This window comes from Phalangium opilio, unplaced genomic scaffold (assembly GCF_054372755.1).
Source record: "Phalangium opilio isolate 3A_F unplaced genomic scaffold, DU_Popi_V2 ptg000209l_1, whole genome shotgun sequence".
Classification (NCBI taxonomy): domain Eukaryota; kingdom Metazoa; phylum Arthropoda; class Arachnida; order Opiliones; family Phalangiidae; genus Phalangium; species Phalangium opilio.
In genome coordinates this window covers 9,435,702-9,451,672 of record NW_028324217.1, presented here as the reverse complement: position 1 = coordinate 9,451,672, position 15,971 = coordinate 9,435,702, and the positions used below count along the sequence as shown (strand labels likewise).

At 37.0% G+C, this 15,971-nt stretch overlaps 2 protein-coding genes across 3 annotated transcripts; one reads left to right on the top strand and one right to left on the bottom strand.

The window, feature by feature from the left end:
• Positions 1 to 1,418: 1,418 nt before the first annotated feature.
• Positions 1,419 to 7,693, bottom strand: LOC149619018 (uncharacterized). Its single transcript, XM_089854546.1, has 3 exons — positions 7,228 to 7,693; positions 4,854 to 5,063; positions 1,419 to 2,778 (listed from the first exon to the last, which is right to left on the bottom strand). The coding sequence occupies exons 1-3, from the start codon at positions 7,596 to 7,598 to the stop codon at positions 1,419 to 1,421; spliced, it is 1,941 nt and encodes a 646-aa protein (XP_089710672.1). The 5' UTR covers positions 7,599 to 7,693.
• A 320-nt stretch (positions 7,694 to 8,013) lies between these two features.
• On the top strand, positions 8,014 to 15,166 carry LOC149619017 (uncharacterized). Of its 2 annotated transcripts, none has more exons than XM_089854757.1 (3): positions 8,014 to 9,370; positions 11,314 to 11,592; positions 14,469 to 15,166. In XM_089854757.1, the coding sequence occupies exons 1-3, from the start codon at positions 8,634 to 8,636 to the stop codon at positions 14,965 to 14,967; spliced, it is 1,515 nt and encodes a 504-aa protein (XP_089710883.1). In that variant the 5' UTR covers positions 8,014 to 8,633; the 3' UTR covers positions 14,968 to 15,166. The 2 variants fall into 2 exon arrangements, with proteins under 2 accessions (XP_089710883.1, XP_089710884.1); XM_089854758.1 differs by lacking the exon at positions 14,469 to 15,166 and adding an exon at positions 13,442 to 14,088.
• The last annotated feature ends 805 nt before the right edge of the window (positions 15,167 to 15,971 follow it).

The window sequence follows — 15,971 nt, the reverse complement described above, 5'->3', positions numbered from 1 at the left end:
ATGACAAGAATATTTGACATCCATTGCATCGTTTGTTAATGCTATTAATCAATTTATTCGTGGATAGCTCAGACGTGAGAGTGGAAAATCAATAATTTAAAAATAAGTGTTTTAATATTAATAATTCAACTGTGATTATGGTTTTTTCCCAAATGGGTTTTCCCAGAACCTTTTTTCCCATATGCGCTGTGGGTTTTTATGGTTCGAATTAGCTTGTATTATGACATGAATATTTGACATCCATTGCATCGTTTGTTAATGCTATTAATCAATTTATTCGTGGATAGCTCAGAAGTCAGAGTGGAAAATAAATAATTTAAAAATAAGTGTTTTAATATTAATAATTCAACTGTGATTATGGTTTTTTCCCAAATGGGTTTTCCCAGAACCTTTTTTCCCATATGCGCTGTGGGTTTTTATGGTTCGAATTAGCTTGTATTATGACATGAATATTTGACATCCATTGCATCGTTTGTTAATGCTATTAATCAATTTATTCGTGGATAGCTCAGACGTCAGAGTGGAAAATCAATAATTTAAAAATAAGTGTTTTAATATTAATAATTCAACTGTGATTATGGTTTTTTCCCAAATGGGTTTTCCCAGAACCTTTTTTCCCATATGCGCTCTGCGTTTTTATGGTTCGAATTAGCTTGTATTATGACATGAATATTTGACATCCATTGCATCGTTTGTTAATGCTATTAATCAATTTATTCGTGGATAGCTCAGACGTCAGAGTGGAAAATCAATAATTTAAAAATTAGTGTTTCAATATTAATAATTCAACTGTGATTATGGTTTTTTCCCAAATGGGTTTTCCCAGAACCTTTTTTCCCATATGCGCTGTGGGTTTTTATGGTTCGAATTTGCTTAATGTTAAATTATACTGAAGGTTCCAATATATAATGTTAAATAACTATTCATTGTTGTATATAGATAGAAACGTTGAAGTATTATAAATACTGTTCTGTTCATGGTTTTTCCAGAACCTTTTGTTCCCATATGTATTGTGGGTTTTATGGTTTTAATTAGGTTATATTTAACTTTTACTGTACAGTTTAATGTATTATGTTATTTATTTCTTTGTATATATTGAAGTATTGTTGAAGTGTTATAAATACTGTCTTCTGAGCCTTATGTACTTTCAGAATGTTATGGTCTTGAATTAAATGAAAAGTAAATAAAGTGAACGTTAAAATATATGACATCGTCCCTATATTATGTAAGATGAACCTCGTTCGGCCGTCGAATGTAATTTAAGACAAGTAATGATGATAATATACAAGTATGAAGTCGATAAGTTTTATAATATAGGGGTAATTAAGTGACTATTTTAAAATTCAATTCCTGCACTTGCAAAGAATTAAAAAAAGCGATAGATGCATATATTTAGGTTGTTTAAGGGGTAGTGATAGTCATCTCCACTCGGAGAGGTAATATTTTGGCTTTCCCAACTTGTTAAATAGTTTTCGGAGTGTGTCGGTGGTCAATTTCTCGTCATTTTCACAAAATAAATCATAGAACAAGTGAGGAAACTGCTCCATTTTTTCCAAAACTCCAGACTTGGACAATCCTTCCTTCATTCCTTCAATGCTTTTTGTAAGTCGGCCAACGGCGCAATAGTGGAGAAGATCGTCGACGAGATCATTTTTGTCGGTCAGACGTCTTAAAGGCCTGGTACTTCCACTTACATTACGCAAGTCGGATGCCACATCGGCTTTCTCAATAAGCTCGTCCATAGTCTCGCAGTTTTTGATAGCCAACAATTTATCTTTTATTTCTCCATTCGGTATATCATCAATTGTAGGCTCCACAAACGGCAGCGACTTAATTAAGGAATCATATGTGGTTTTGGCCAAACACATAGGTCCAGGTCCGCCATGGATTATTGATATTCCAAATACCAGGCCACAAAGGTAATACATATTACTAGCCTGAGCTTCTAAACTAAAAGTTAGTAACTTTTTTCCATTCGATTCCCAAAATACAGAGCTGCAAATGAATTCTTTTATTAGGAGTCGCAGAAATTCTCTGGTTGGCCCACCCATATCAATTCCTTCTTCATGGTCTTCATTGTCGTCAGTAAATGTCACAAAGATTTTCGATAGAGGCGAGAAACCGGAGCGTTTCAATCCAAAAATGGCACTATCTTTAACTTTAAGCCGGTTTATGAAAAACTTCGATGTTTTCTCATTCGATATTTTTGAATTTAGTTCAATCAAAATTTCTTTCAGGGTTACGCTGCATTTACTGCCGTCCTCTTGGGCTGAAGCCAGAAGATTGTCCTCTTTGTCGCTATTTTCCTCAAAGCCGTACCAATTTTCTATACTGTCCATTCCTTCATCATGTAGAACAGATATATAGCTTTGGTATACGTCTTGATCGTAATTGGCAGCGTTTCCAAACTGTGATTGCAAAATCTCGTTCAGATTGTCATTTTGAGGAGAGAGGCAACTTTCCGGAGTAACGTCGACCGAACTTCGAACATCGGGAAGCTCTGAACTAGAACAATTTCCGTCTTCGTTATGTTCATTTGAAAGAACTTTAGCAGCTGGAGAGTCTTCAATATCTTTGGTTTCATTAAATTTCTCTTCAACTGAATCAGTTTCATCTTCGGAAAGACTAACTGAATCTTTAGACATTAACTGTACAGTAGGACTTAAATACACAATTTTCTTTCCAAAGACTCGATGCAGAACACTTCCATTTAACGTTTCATTATTACATAAACTTGGCAGTACAATTGACGTTCCAATAGATTTCATGATAGCAAATCTAAGGAAATTTAAAAAGAAAACTCGTTATTTTCTACTGTTCAACCAACCTCTCTAAGAAAAGCAAATCATAAGTCTCCCTTATGCTAAATTTAGGCAGGAATTTTGCCGGAGTTATCCTCTCTCTCTCTCTGTATAAAATGTCACAATTAAAAATACATAATTTCCCTCACTACTAAAAGAATCAACAGAAGATTTAAGGCGCACTCCAACCAATTTTCAATAAAAAATGTTATCATGAAATAGCTTCGCTAAAAAGTAAAATACTTTGAAGGAAGACTGAAATGGCAATGCAACTATTTTTATTGATACAAGAAGATTAAAATCATTAACAAATTTTATCAAAAACTTTTATGTCGATTTTATATAAAGTTTTGATTTTTCAAACTTGTGTTTCTAAGCATAATATAATTTTTTTTTATGAACGGAGTGTGTACCATATTGTGAACCTAAAACTAATTATCGACCACGGTCTCTCTCAAGTGAGCTTTCTGAAAAAAGAGGCTCGTGCTGTAACAGAATTTTCAAAAAATGCTAAACTAATTCTGGGTGAATGGTCAGATGGCAGTATTTCCAGAGTAAAACAATTCCTGCGTTAACGCTGGTAATAAAATAGCCGATTGCTTGGTCGTTTAAAATTAAAAAAGGCCGTAACGCCACACGCTAAAAGCCTCATGCTCTCATTTCATTCTCCAATAAAAACAAGTGTGGAGTAAACGAGCAAATATTTCACCGATTCTTCCAAAAAAGAAAATATTTATGTTCATGATCAAATATCATCATGCACCTATTTTCTCTGTGGAGACCGTAGAGAAGAAATAGTCATTGCGAATGAGCTATAGAATTTGGGGATACATTTTAAGTTTAGCCTTTTGACGTGACAGTCAACGGAGTCGTTTTATTGGCGTTAATATGAAACATTATGCTTTAGGTTTTTAGGATACGTAAGATAATAAACATAAGTATGAATGTTCCTACTGTTTCAACGCTGACTGCCAATCTGTTCGAAAAATACGTTAACTTGTGGAATTTGGCCCAGCATTTCATGCACAAAATGTACACTTTCCTAGTCGCGAAGTAAAAGACTAGTGCTTCGGCAGTTTCTAAAATCCATAATGTTTTTGAAAAGTATAAAATTTTTAAATCAAATTATTTCGCAATAAAACATTTAACGCAGTGGAATTTGATCTTTGTCAAAACACCGAGTGTGTTTCAGAAATTTTAAGTCCCTATGGAGAGCAAAATACTGGGCAACATGTTTTGGACAGATAGTCGTGCTCACGTGCGAATCTAGCGGTCCCTTTCTTGGGTATCGCATGGCCTTAAGTTCATCCACTCAAAACTTCTTGTATGAGAAAAATTTCAACCGGAGCCTCCGAGATATTTAGGCCCATGCATGTAGCGAAGCGAGAATATTATTTTGACTAATTTAGTTCGCCGTGTTTTCCCGCTTGGTGGCGCTTTCAGCACCGTAAAATAAACAAGTTCAGCCTCATGACCCCGTCGACTGCTACAATATTAGGGTAAGGTATAGACGTAGAGCGGTGAAACCGAGGTCGTGGATAGTTAAAAAATGCTTTTGACCTTTATTAAACAATCATTCCAAAGAAGTAAAGTATAAAAATGTTAAGGTTTAAAAAATGAAAGGTTTTGAAGGGCTAAAAAATCGTCTAATGGTATATGAAAACTGTGAATTAGCAACTTCAAGAAGTTTTATTTTACTAAAAAAACAACGATGTTAAAATCTCATAATTACTTTTTTTGTCCATACAATCTAACCAATACATTCAATAAAAAGTGAATAGCCCCTAAAAAATTACGTTAATTTAAAGGTGAAACCTTTCTCTTTCATAAAAGTTTTATAATTGGCCCCTAAAATGTCATCGATAATTTATGGAAGACCCCGGTCGGAACGGCCATTAAAGCGCCACCTCGTACACACAAAGGGTAAAAATATTTCCTCTATGAAACTGGATATTTCCCCCGCGTAAAAATCGACATGCATGGGCCTAGATATCTCGGATGCTCCGTTTCAACCTTTAACCAACTATGTAAATAAAGTTTATAAATTCTTACTCGACGCCTTCCAGTTGTTCTTTAAATAATGTTGATAAGTGTTCTTTTATTTCTTCTTCTGTCCAATCCTTTTCGAACGATACGCAGTCCTTCACAAAATTTTTCCTGTGAAGAAGTGTTTTTAGGTGGCCTCGCGGTACTTTACACGCTGGTTCTGGTAAGAGGACAACTTCGTTTACAAATGATTGGTATTTTGCGCCTGTCTTCATTCTGTCAAATATGAAAACCATTTAACATCCAAAACTAAAATATACTTTCCTTCAAAACAATGCTTTTTGAGCAGTGCATGCTGATTTTAGGTTTATAGCTCGAAGACCTAAATTGCTATTCTATTCCATAAGATATAAATATAATTTGCTTGACCTTAGGTGATTCTTGAAAAAATATAGCGTCTAAATTTCATTTCTATGACGTATTTTCAATAGTTTTGAGCCATCCAATCGCTGAGAAAAAGGGCTATTGGATTTTTCAGCTAAAATACCAATTCCGTTTTCCATGGACCGTTAGTAATTTCACATCATATATCAATATTTGAGATCTTGCGGCAAATTAATGCATTTTTTATATCGCTTCTATCAAACTACGCGCAAAACGGCATAAGTAAGTATTATATTAAAACCATCCCATCCTGTTTTAAGATCGATGACACACGCTTTTGTTCACGTGTAAAATTATACTAACTAAACGCTATTTCCATAGACCACTGGCCCATATGTTTACGAGCGCAAGGTGCTCGCACTATATAAGCAGTTCATAGAATTCGGTATAAAATAGTCAGGGTATCGGCAGAAAATTCTAAGAATTGGAAAACTAACATTTGAATCAATGGGGGAGGAACCCATATAATCTTAAACCGGTTTTACCAGATTTTTGCAACATACAGTTAACGGCAAAACAATAAGCAAAATTGGAAGCTTTTAAAATACCTACGAAAAACATCTATTGAGGCTCAACAAGTTTTGAAGCAAGCGATTTCTTTACTCTTGCAAAGCGAAGCGTAATTACTGAATTCAGCATTTTGTAATTGGAAATTTTTATAACACCAAACTATCCACTTTAAAATTTTAAAATCTTAGGTCCGTAAGACATGCTAATTTAATTTAAAGGATCCTCCGTAAAACACTCCAATTAAAACTTGAAAATGGTGGCCAGGACTGCAAAACACCATAAATTATTTTTATCACGTAATCGCCCAAAGAAGACCCCACTTAATTTTTACAGACCTTTTAGAAAAACATTGTATATTAGAATGCAGTAAAACAGACTTCCCATTAATGTTTCGAGGTACTTTATTCAAGAAGTGATATCTAGTTTATTAGGGAGAAGGTATACGATGCCTAAGTATTCGCGCGCCATAGTCCCAGTCCCCCTTTCAAAATACATGGGGGGACGTAAAAGGAGGCCGGGCTATTACGCCTCTCCTCAGTCAGAAAATACGGAATTTTCGTCATTCGCGTCGCGCTGACGTGAGTTTTCAAGAACCAATGAGATGCTGGTTGTAATTTAGAGGCGGGGATTAACTCCGGACCTACGTTTGGACTGGAGATAAAGCTAGAAATGTGGCGAATTTATACCCTCTCCCTAATAATTTAGATATCACTTCTTGCTTCAATAAATAGCGCCGAATTTATTGTAAAAAAAATTAAAAATACTTTCTTTCCTAAAACCACATAAAATATTTCGTATCCTGCCTGTTAATGTGAGATTCTAGGTCCTTTTACATGTTCATTGAATTGCAACTGTAGCGTGAGCAACTTGCGCCCGTGAGACCAAAATCAAATTGGCTATGCTATTTCTTCTGTGATCTGCAAATGTACTACAAATTGTAATAACGATATGTATAAATTCTACGCCTTATGTATTCACAACTAGGTCCAAAGGCTGAACACCAGATCTAACGTAACAAAAGGTGGTGTGAGGTGGCTCTAAAGCGAGTCGGAAGTAGATAGGTCACGTGAGGAAAAGGAACGTAAATAACTAAGGGACTCCGGAGAACCTGGAGTCCACTTGCAGAAACGAAATGCAGTTAACTCACGATGGTGGGTGGTCACAAGTCACATTTTTTCTCTCCTTAAATGGCACCTAACCGAAATACCTTGTGAAACGTAAGAGCTACGAATCTATAACACGAAGTACTTTTACATATCTATGCCTCCAACGTCGTTTGCTTACATAACAATTTAATTTTAGGCCGATAATATGTGCTTAAAAACCCGTACTAAGCCTCTGCGCCCTTTCGCCATAGTTTCGCAATTACTTTTAGAACTGCCCTAAAAACTAGGTATTTAAAAAATTACATCTCCTTTTAGCTTTTAACGCTACGGTACAGAGTTGGATAAACTTAACTAAAGAAAATTTAAGTCGATCTAAATACCTTTTTTGACAAGGAGCTGATGAATCTGCGCTGTACGACCTCCCAGACTTTAAACGGCGACATTTACTTGAACTTCTTGTCCTGCTATTTCCAGTGTAATTGAATTGTGGTGCACGTGACGAACCGGCGCTTTCATTAACGCCGCGGTAGTTGTTAGGGGCGAACATTGTTCTTATTTCTCGTCCCAAAGCTCCTTCGTTATCCTGCGATTCACGTGGTCTAGCCATTGTTCTCAGGTTTGTAACGTTTGGTCTTAAAGTAACAGCGCTTGATAACGTATTGATATTTTGTAAAATATTTGAAAGGGCATCTCTAACCGCAGTTTCGTTTGAAACATTACTAGCTAATTCATTTTCCGAATTTCCCGACATGATACACACGTTCCCCTTTCAAACCAAGGCATCTACTGCGTAGCAACGGAAAATTTCTCGGTGTGGTGTAATTTTTACTTTCCCACGGCCGTTGTTCGGTCCGGACCATACCCATTAAATGTTTTCTAGGGTAAACCACGTCAAGCTACTAGACAGTTTAAGGCACCTACAGAAGAAACTTTTTTATTGTGACAAAATAATTGAATTAATCATATGGAATTTAACCAGTATATTTGTCTAATAAAGTTTTAAGGGTTTTTTTTTCAAATATTGGGCATTCGACAGCATGCTGGATTTTTAATTGCACAATCTCTCTTAAATAATCTATAAAATGATGAATTTCATAGGTGTCTCCCATTTAATTTGTGCAAAACATTGAGCGTGTAAGGAACGCGTTAAAAGCTCTATCAATTTCTCAGTGAAAAAAAGAAAGGGGAAAAATTAACTTGTATCTTCCAGAATATCTCTAGAGCGAGTAGCGTCAATGGGCAAAAATTAAGTTGAATTCCTATGGTTTTGATGCGAATGCATCATGTTTCGGCTTATTATCTATGCGCGCATAAAAAACAATTCTTATCACATCTGTAACGATTTTAGAGTCGTTTGTGTTTTTTACACTTTGTACGATTTACAGGACGACTTAACCTCTCTATATATCCGTTGTATTATTCCTCCGATATGAATAATAGGCCCTGAGAATTCTATGGCGATGGTAGCTAGACTAAGCAAGTATATTACTAGTATCTTTAGAAACTATTTGATCATCTTCAGAGCCGTTCAGTTTATAAAACGCAATATAATGAACCTCAAAAGTGGCAGATAATCAGTTTTCTTCAAATTGTAAACAGCACTTCGTAGCCGTATTCTCTCGTTTTCTCAAGGCCTCTAGAAAATATTTTATGTCTTTTGAAGCAAGTTTTTACGCATGCGCTATATTTGATACTCTATTTTTTGTATGTTTCTACTAGTGCTCTGAAATAGTCGGACAATGCCGGCGTCAGAAATTTTGGAAATCGATTAAATTAAATTTATATCATGAAATATATTTGTTTAATTGTGCTCTGCGTAACCATAAGTAGTGGAAATGAAATTGAGGATTACTTCTACGAACTTTCAAGGACATTTGAATCAGTTTTTATCCAACGTGATAGCCATGATGTCAACGTCTGTGAACGTTTTCACAGAAAACTGCAATCTCATCATAGAATCCTTGCAACTTTAGCCTTGTTATTACGGCAAAATGGAAATCATCAAGAATCTGATTTGTTAGAGTGGATTAACTTACTATTAGGTACATTAAATTCCTTAATCGACGAATTTAAAATCCGAATGGATCAATGTGAAGAGATGATTTGTGATGAATATACTTGTCCGGTAATACATCGTGGTTCTGTTGGTCGGCCACGCTTAAACATTACATTTGATCAGCTTCTATTCTGCAGAAATAGACTTTTATTATCGTGGACTAACACGGCCAGTTTTCTTGGAACCAATGTTAGAACATTGTTACGGCATAGGGAATATTTAAACTTCAATAGGCATGTTGATATTTCCAACGAAGAATTAGATCGACATATTTTGGCATTACTAAGAGATACGCATAATGTTGGAGAGACCTACGTAATTGGTGGGTTAAGAGCTCGTTCCCTTCGAATCGAGCGGTACAGAGTGCGTGAAAGACTGAACGTATTAGATCCAGTGGGTAGAGCTCTAAGACGCCGATATCCAATTTTGAGAAGGTCATACAATGTTAAAGGCTCTAACGCGCTTTGGTGAGTAAATGTTGAGTTAGTTCGTCGATAGAACCTTGAAAATTGTTTGTAGCATACATATGATTGAGTAAAGCTGGATTCCCACTCGACAGAAAACTCGACGGGAACCCGGCAGAATGGGGTTCGACCGAAAAATCTTTACGCCGAGCCCGACGGAATTTCCGTTTGGCCGGGCGCAAGTTATGTTCTATTTTTTTTGGTCGTGTTCGGCGTTACGCCGGTGTCTCAGCCAATAATTTCAAGAACGCACGCATACGCGAGATAGATTGATAGCCGCCATTTTTGTGGTTAACCAAGGCTTATCGGAAACATGCCACCAAGAATCAAAAATGAAACTAATGAAAGTAAACAGAGAATAGATGTCAATAAGGAAGTCTTTATTGTGGGGGTTAGAAAATATCGCATCTTGTTGCGACATTTAACTTTTGACTTCTTTTTATATAATGATAATTAATAATCAGGGGTTATATGATATAACATATTAAATTTGGTACGGTTGTCTAGGGAATTGAATTTTGAATAAGTATGTCAGCATTGGTAAATGAAATAAAAGGGAACATGACTCGGGGATTAAACCTTGGAAATATATTTATTAATCAATACTAAATTAATCATGGCCTCATAAGAGGTTTAACACTTCAACTATTAATGGCAAGAATTGGTTTACTTAATTCTAAACTTTACTTAAGGCTGGTTAACCCCTATTGATACTTGCAAAGTTTCGTGACTCGCGGTTTATATTGAAGTTCGCGTGTAGCTCATTTTGAGTTCCGTTAATTGCGTGGACTGATGGACTTCTATTGTTTTACGATGGCACAATAAATCGGTGATGGTCCGGCAACACGTTTCATGGTAACGCGGTAGGTTCCGGTAGACATCGGGCGGTACACGCTTTGGCGGGAGAAGTGATAAACTTCTACGGCATAGTACGGCGGCTGGATAGAGATCAAGGTCCAGGACTTCTACGGCATATCATGGCAGCAGGATACTTGGCACGAATTAAGACTTTCACTTTTCGCGGGTAATTTAATCGGGCATAAGTTAGCAACTGAGTCGTTCATCCAGGAGTTAACTTCTCTGGGGCATCCTTTTTAGCGGGCTGCGCTCGGACTAGGCTAGCCTCTAGGTCAGAATTATAGAATACTGAATTCTATTGTTCGTCCTGGCCTTTTATAGATTCAGACCGACTTGAAATTCGGTCTTGTACCACATAAAGCTTTCTCATTGGCTTATCACAAAAAGCTCGTTGATAATTGGCTTACCGAAAAAGCTCACTGATAATTGGTTCCCCCAAAGGGTTCGTATCTTCGAAAACGTAGAGAGGCTCGTGACCGTGAACTACCTTTCATGCAGGTGCAAGTTTATTTTCGTACGCGAACAATGACCATGCAGGCGTGAATTTTACGTACGCGAAATCGCGAGAAAGCCACGGGGGCTCGTGAACTGTGGGGTTAACCAGAGGGAATTAACCAGCCAAGGGACAATAAGTTTTTTTTAATTGAAATAAATTAGTAACAATGTGGGTAGCAAGAGGTTAGTGTGATCAGAAGTATATAATTGAAAGTTATAAGTATAATTTTCGTCACATTGCACGATCTAAGCGACGAAGATACCAATTCAGAGTGCGAAATAGATGTTGTGGAAAATACTCAAATCTGTCACGTGACCCAAAAATATCTACCGCCAAACACAAAATCCAGTCGTAGTGTGAACGGGCTACCGCCGGACGCCGGCGTAAGTTAAAATTTCTACCGTCGGATGCGTGATTTCCGCCGCTTTTTTTTCGGTCGAGTTGGAATCTAGTTTTAGTGAACTAATTTCACTTATATCGAATGCTCATCGCACCCGAAATCATACAACTGAAACCCATAGATGTTGTTTGATGGCTAAATAAGATTGCCATAAGTTATATAGGTTTTTTCTGGTTATATGGATATTTTCAGGCACATGGACACCAACCACAAACTAATAAGTTGGAGATTTGTTTTCCATGGGTGTATCGATGGGTTTAGTCGATTGATTATATATTTACACTGCGCAACAAATAACAGAGTTGACACAGCGTTGGCGTGTTTCCAAGCTGGTGTGGAGTTATATGGACTTCCTCATAGAGTAAGGGGTGATAAGGGAGTGGAGAATTTACAAGTTGCGAGATACATGTTGAGGAACCGAGGTCTAAATAGGGGAAGTTTCATAACAGGACTTTCAGTTCACAATCAAAGGTAAGATATAAAATTTTAATTCCACCCTAATTTAAAACGTCCTCCAAAAGGTTACATTGACCAATAAGGTAAAAAAACGTGTATAGGCAGTGTAATTATCCGCGATGGAATTTACAAATTGACTCCATATACAGTGTGGAAAAGATCAGAGTGCCCAAATTTTTCGGACATTTTTTAATAAAAAACAACTCGAGATCAATGAGGAAATTAATTGTAGTACATTTTACAGACTCATGGAAATTTAATTAAAGAATTCTCTGGCATACACTAAACAAATCGTTCATGTAGTTTCAAATTATCACAAAAATGAGAATTTGTAAGAAATCAATACAATAATGTTAATGAAAAATTAGATTTTGTAAGATATCATAAGTTTTGCAAGATTAATCCTGTAACAAACAGGAAATTAATGTCCTTTAGCGGAAATGTTCGATGTGTCTACCATCTTGATGTAGACATTCTTCAAGTCTACTAGCCATTGATTCGCGGGCGTGGCGAAGCATTCCTGGGGTGATGTTGGCAATGGCGATTCTTATTCTGGCTTTAAGGTCGTCGGGTGAATCTGGTTCAGTTGCGTATACCTTTCCCTTGAGGAAGAAATCTAACGGAGTTTGGTCAGGAGACCTTGGAGGCCAGGGCGTAGGTCCACCCCTACCAATCCATCGGTTAGGGAACTCGTTATTCAGCCACTCTCTTACGGGTACGGCGAAGTGCGGTGGCGTCATCCTGTTGAAACCACATATCCCTCACTACTGCCAAGGGTAAATTATTAATGGCATCAGTAAATTCTTGACGCAAAACTTCAATTAACGTTGCCCGGTGATGTTCTCGTCAAAAATGAATGGCCCAATGATTCTGTCGCCAATGATACCAACCCACACATTGGTTTTCAAACGCACCTGATAATAATGCTCCCGTAGCCAGTGAGGATTTTGCTGCGACCAATAGTGAAGGTTATGTCTGTTGACTGTTCCATCTTGATGGAATGTAGCATCGTCAGAGAACTTAACCTTGCTAAGGAAACCTGGAATTTCTTCATCGAAGAACCGCATTGGCATACAAAAGTCCTGACGCCTAAGATAGCCATCCCCTGTTAACGCTTGGTGTAGGTGATTTCGATAAGGATGGAATCGGTTCCGATGCAAAATCGACAGAAATGTACGATGGCTAATGCCACACTCGTCTCGTACCGCTCTACTGCTGGTGTGAGGGTCTGCTTCGAACCTTGCCACAATGTCCATCTCTCGGGCTTTGTTTCCAACTATCCGGTGAACCCTACATTGACGTTTTTTGAACCGTGAAGCTACCTTCTGCTAGTAGGTTAGCTTCTAGCTTACCAAAAGTCCTTCGAGCAGGTGGCCTTCGGTTCGGAAAGCGTTCGTTGTACAAAATAACTGCCAGGCGAGAATTTCCTCGGCATTCACCCATAACGTAAATCATATTGAACTTTTCGCGATTAGTAAAACGCGCCATCATAACGAAGTACCAAGCTAATTTAATTCGTAGGTGGGGCACACTTCCGAAGTAAACTACCGTGAGATAACCTCGTATTTACGGCCTAGAGGCCACAAACCTAAAAAATAGCTCTTAATGCACATTGACCCTTGTTAACAGCCGCAATAGTTCTGCCTTCCATGGCAGTAGGTGTTTTTTTGTTGTCGTTAGAAGGACATTAATTTCCTGTTTGTTGCAGGATTAATCTTGCAACATTTATGATAAAAAGCAAATTTTTCATTAACATTATTGTATTGATTTATTAAAATTTCGCATTTTTGAGATTATTTGAAACTACATGAACGATTTGTTTAGTGGGTGCCAGAGAATTCTTTAACCGATTCCTTCCGTTTAGAAATCACCTACACCAAGCGTTAACAGGGGATGACTATCTTAGGCGTCAGGAATTTTGTATGCAAATGCGGTTCCTCGATGAACAAATGCCAGGTTTCCTTAGCAAGGTTATGTTCTCTGACGAAGCTACATTCCATCAAGATGGAACAGTCAACCGACATAACCTTCACTATTGGTCGCAGCAAAATCCTCACTGGCTTCGTGAGCATTATTATCAGGTGCGTTTGAAAACCAATGTGTTGGTTGGCATCATTGGCGACAGAATCATTGGGCCATTCATTTTTGACGAGAACATCACCGGGCAACGTTAATTGAAGTTTTTGCGTCAAGAATTTACTGATGCCATTAATAATTTACCCTTGGCAGTAGTGAGGGATATGTGGTTTCAACAGGATGGCGCCACCGCACTTCGCTGTACCCATGGCTGAATAACGAGTTCCCTAACCGATGGATTGGTAGGGGTGTCCCTACGCCCTGGCCTCCAAGGTCTCCTGACCAAACTCCGTTAGATTTCTTCCTCAAGGGAAAGGTATACGCAACTGAACCAGATTCACCCGACGACCTTAAAGCCAGAATAAGAATCGCCATTGCCAACATCACCCCAGGAATGCTTCGCCACGCCCGCGAATCAATGGCCAGTAGACTTGAAGAATGTCTACATCAAGATGGTGGACACATCGAACATTTGCGCTAAAGGACATTAATTTCCTGTTTGTCACAGGATTAATTTTGCAAAATTTATGATATCATACAAAATCTAATTTTTCATTAACATTATTGTATTGATTTCTTACAAATTCTCATTTTTGTGATAATTTGAAACTACATGAACGATTTGTTTAGTGGATGCCAGAGAATTCTTTAATTAAATTTCCATGAGTCTGGAAAATGTACTACAATTAATTTCCTCATTGATCTCGAGTTTTTTTTATAAAATGTCCGAAAAATTTGGGCACTCTGATCTTTTCCACACTGTAGATAATTAGGTCTGTCCATCATAAGACTAAAAAACTATTAAAATTTTCAAGGATTGAAAGGCTTTGGGCTGAAGTCAACCGACTTATTTCAGCATACTACCGTGAAATATTTATGTTTTTGGAAAATCAAAACCTGCTGAATATTCACAACGACGTGCATGTTTATGCCTTACATTTTGTATATCTTCCTCGTTTAAGAAGATCATGCGCAACCATGACCCAGCAATGGAACAGCCATTCACTTAGAACTGAAGCTAGGTTTTCTCCCATTCAGCTGTGGTGTGCTAGTAGACTAGACCAGATGGAAATTCAATCAGAGTCTCAAGATTATTTCGCTAATCCAGGATTCTATGGGGTCGATAATGATAGTCTAAACACAACTGTTGAAACAAACAATAATGTTGTAGTACATAATATTAGTTTTCGCTTAACTCGTCAACATGAAGAAGAAATAGTTTCACTTTTTGACCCGTTATCAGAAGACGAAAATCATGGAATTAACATATACGTAAGAGTTCTCAACTACATTCAGCAAAGGTGTGGTCAATAACATATGACCAACAGATTTGAAAAACATTTAATTTTACTTATCTAAAATATATTTAAAAGATGTTCGTTAATAGTTAAGCTAACAGCGCCTATGCTATGTTATATTCTCTTTTTTTCGTAGAAATTAGAAAATTTTCGTTGCGTTTTATTACCAAGTTTTTTCCTTTGTGACCATTTGTAATAAAATTGACGTTCATGTTTAGAAATAATGCACAAGTGATTCTAAATAATTTGCATGCACCCATACTTAATTTAGGTGAAAGACGCCATACTCAATTTGTCATTTTTCAATTCCAATGGGTACAGTTACTACCATAGGACGATACTTAATATAAACATTAATCCCTTTTGGAATAAATGTTTCAAGGTGATGTAAAAAATAAGGGAAAAAAGTCCTCAAACATTTTAGCTATTAAATCAAAACTATACATATATGCCCACAATATTAACCTCCCTGTCACGATGACGAAAGGCGAAGACTATTAACGTCGTCCAAATTAGTTGGATTCCGTCTCCTGTTTCAAAATTGATCAATGATTAAGCCTCTTTACACTCATAAGAAATATCTAGCCATATGGGTAAGAAATGGTAACGCTCCATATCTCAGGCCACGTTTGTCACATGGCAGGCAAATTTAATTAAATCTCGTTCTAAATTTCCTTCGACATGGAGCGTGCCACGAGAGTTTTGTTAACGAAAAGGGAGGGCGTTATGCGATTGGTCAGAGGTCCTAATTTAAAATTAACTATGAAATCTAAAACTAACGTGTTTTGCTATGCTGATTGGTCTTATAATTAGTAGAGAGTTGATTTTTCCTTTTCCCCTTCCGTTAATGTATTATACAAAAACCAAGTTAGCTCCGCACTTATAAAAAAGCATTTATTCACTTACAACTTAAAAGGCAACGAAATTAAAACTTTCTTGTTAATTAGTAGTTATAAAATAACAATTTTTTTTTAGATAATGTTCTAATGGTCTGCTACGAAACCTTTGTTGGGTCCAGAC

Bases quoted from the DNA above. Each gene is read 5' to 3' on its own strand.
- LOC149619018 (XM_089854546.1), bottom strand. From the start codon at position 7,598: ATGTCGGGAAATTCGGAAAATGAATTAGCTAGTAATGTTTCAAACGAA. The intron at 5,064-7,227 runs GTATTTAGATCG...CATATTTGACAG, and splicing joins TCAGCTCCTTGTCAAAAAAG to AATGAAGACAGGCGCAAAAT. The intron at 2,779-4,853 runs GTAAGAATTTAT...AAATTTCCTTAG, and splicing joins GAACAACTGGAAGGCGTCGA to ATTTGCTATCATGAAATCTA.
- LOC149619017 (XM_089854757.1), top strand. From the start codon at position 8,634: ATGAAATATATTTGTTTAATTGTGCTCTGCGTAACCATAAGTAGTGGA. The intron at 9,371-11,313 runs GTGAGTAAATGT...GGATATTTTCAG, and splicing joins AAAGGCTCTAACGCGCTTTG to GCACATGGACACCAACCACA. The intron at 11,593-14,468 runs GTAAGATATAAA...AAAATTTTCAAG, and splicing joins CTTTCAGTTCACAATCAAAG to GATTGAAAGGCTTTGGGCTG.